Source organism: Epinephelus moara, chromosome 13 (assembly GCF_006386435.1).
Source record: "Epinephelus moara isolate mb chromosome 13, YSFRI_EMoa_1.0, whole genome shotgun sequence".
In the NCBI taxonomy this organism is placed as follows: domain Eukaryota; kingdom Metazoa; phylum Chordata; class Actinopteri; order Perciformes; family Serranidae; genus Epinephelus; species Epinephelus moara.
This window is the reverse complement of record NC_065518.1, coordinates 671,687-673,447: the sequence shown is the minus strand read 5'-3', so window position 1 is coordinate 673,447 and position 1,761 is coordinate 671,687. Positions and strand designations below refer to the sequence as shown.

The window sequence follows — 1,761 nt, the reverse complement described above, 5'->3', positions numbered from 1 at the left end:
ACCAACTAGACGAAACACTGGTGAAAGGAGGTTCCCACCCGATGACCCCAAAGACATGTTAGTAATATCACTGCTCACTGGTTTGTATAGTTAAGCCTTGCCATAATAGCTTATCATAGGGCTTAGGAGGTTATTCACTGAGTGCTGATCCTTTCTCTAGAGCACAAACTTCTTGTGTTTATTTGAATGAATATCTGCGACACATGAAACTTACAAATGTTAAATATCAACATTTATTCCGGTGATTGGGTCGGAATAATCATGAAGACAGGCTTCTCACTGATGGTGTTGTTTGCTTGTGTACGTAGGTGATAAAGAAGCGTCAGTATTAAATTAAATCAGTTAGAAACTCCTTGTAGCTGCTGTAACTCAAAGCTGGAGGGTGACTGTGGGAGCGGAGGTTCAAACTCATGTTTTGTGTCTCAGGGTTTGTTCAGAGTCGCTCCGTCCGCCTCCAAACTGAAGAAGCTGAAGGCATCTTTGGACTGCGGCGTGTTGGATGTTCAGGAGTACTCTGCAGACCCTCACGCCATCGCAGGTGAGCTATCTTTCTAAAACCCCCACCTCCCCTCCCCCTATCTCCTAGCTGCACCTAATCTGTTGCTATGACGACTGATTGTCATTATGGGGTAGATTTATGAGCTGGGCACCCGTTGCTCGTTAGGGATCTTAATTTCTGTGCATCTCTGGCAGGCTGTCGCTCACGTTCATGTGTAAGTGAGACGTGTGCGCCGCCACCTTCACTTCCACACACACATTATAATTAAAGTGCTAAATGATCTGTTGCTTCTCTGCATCAGAGATATCTAATATTGTGTTTATTTCTCCTGCACACATCACTGATGCTGCAGCTGTCATCCGTGAACCGCAGCGCTAAATTTCCTGCTAAAGGTTAATTTGAAAGTCTTATGTGAGGGCCACACACAAGAGTTAAAAGATTACATGAAGACTTCATTAGGATTCAGTTCACTTCTCTGGAAGCTGCGAGAGAATCCACAGCAAGAAAAGCAAAATGCTTTTGTCTGTTTTTATTAGAGAGGTCCAATAAGGTATCCCAAAAACATCTGGTGATAAATCCCAAATATATCTGGGATTAGTGTCAGACAGACTCTTCATCTTCTTCATCGTCCACTTTAAATCAGAACCGTGACGAACTACAAAAGACAGAAAAGCTTTCAAGCTGTTATTGATCTTTTCTTTTGTGCTCGTCTTCACTGGAGCTCGCCGCTGCTGCTGCACGGTGATGGTGTCAGATAAAAATCTAAAATCTCCAAAATAACAACTTTTTAGGAGTTTTAGAAAAATGTGTTTATCTTAAAAACAATGCGCTTTTTAAATTTGTCATTTGGGCTTCATCACTGAAGAAGCATTTGTGTGCCTCTGCTGTAATCATCCCTTTGATGTCATCACAGATAAGTATGCATATACAGACACCGCCCACTTTTTAGGTACACCCGTTCAACTGCTCGTTAGCACAAATAGCTAATCAGCCAATCAGGTGTCAGCAGCTCATTAACATTTAGTCACGTAGACATGGTGAAGACGAGCTGCTGAAGTTCAAACGGAGCATCAGAATGATGAAGAAAGGTGATTGAAGTGACTTTGAACGTGGCATGGTTGTTGGTGCCAGACGGGCTGCTCTGAGTATTTACTGGGATTTTCAGCACAACCATCTCTAGGGTTTACAGAGGATGGTCCCAAAAAGAGAAAATATCCAGTGAGCCAAAATGCCTTGTTGATGCCAGAGGTCAGAGGAGAATG

General features: G+C 42.9%; 2 protein-coding genes across 7 annotated transcripts in view; both read left to right on the top strand.

Annotated features, from left to right (window-relative positions):
* LOC126399424 (PH and SEC7 domain-containing protein 1-like) overlaps window positions 1-1,761 on the top strand; it is a 261,872-nt gene that overhangs the window by 145,340 nt on the left and 114,771 nt on the right. The gene's annotated exons all lie outside the window — the stretch shown is intronic.
* The window catches only part of LOC126399419 (rho GTPase-activating protein 44-like), a 53,249-nt gene that overhangs the window by 28,044 nt on the left and 23,444 nt on the right, over window positions 1-1,761 (top strand). For all 5 annotated transcript variants that reach the window (XM_050059349.1, XM_050059351.1, XM_050059350.1 and 2 more), the window contains exon 11: window positions 427-538. In XM_050059349.1, coding sequence (XP_049915306.1) covers window positions 427-538 — 112 coding nt within the window. The remainder of the gene's footprint in view (window positions 1-426; window positions 539-1,761) is intronic.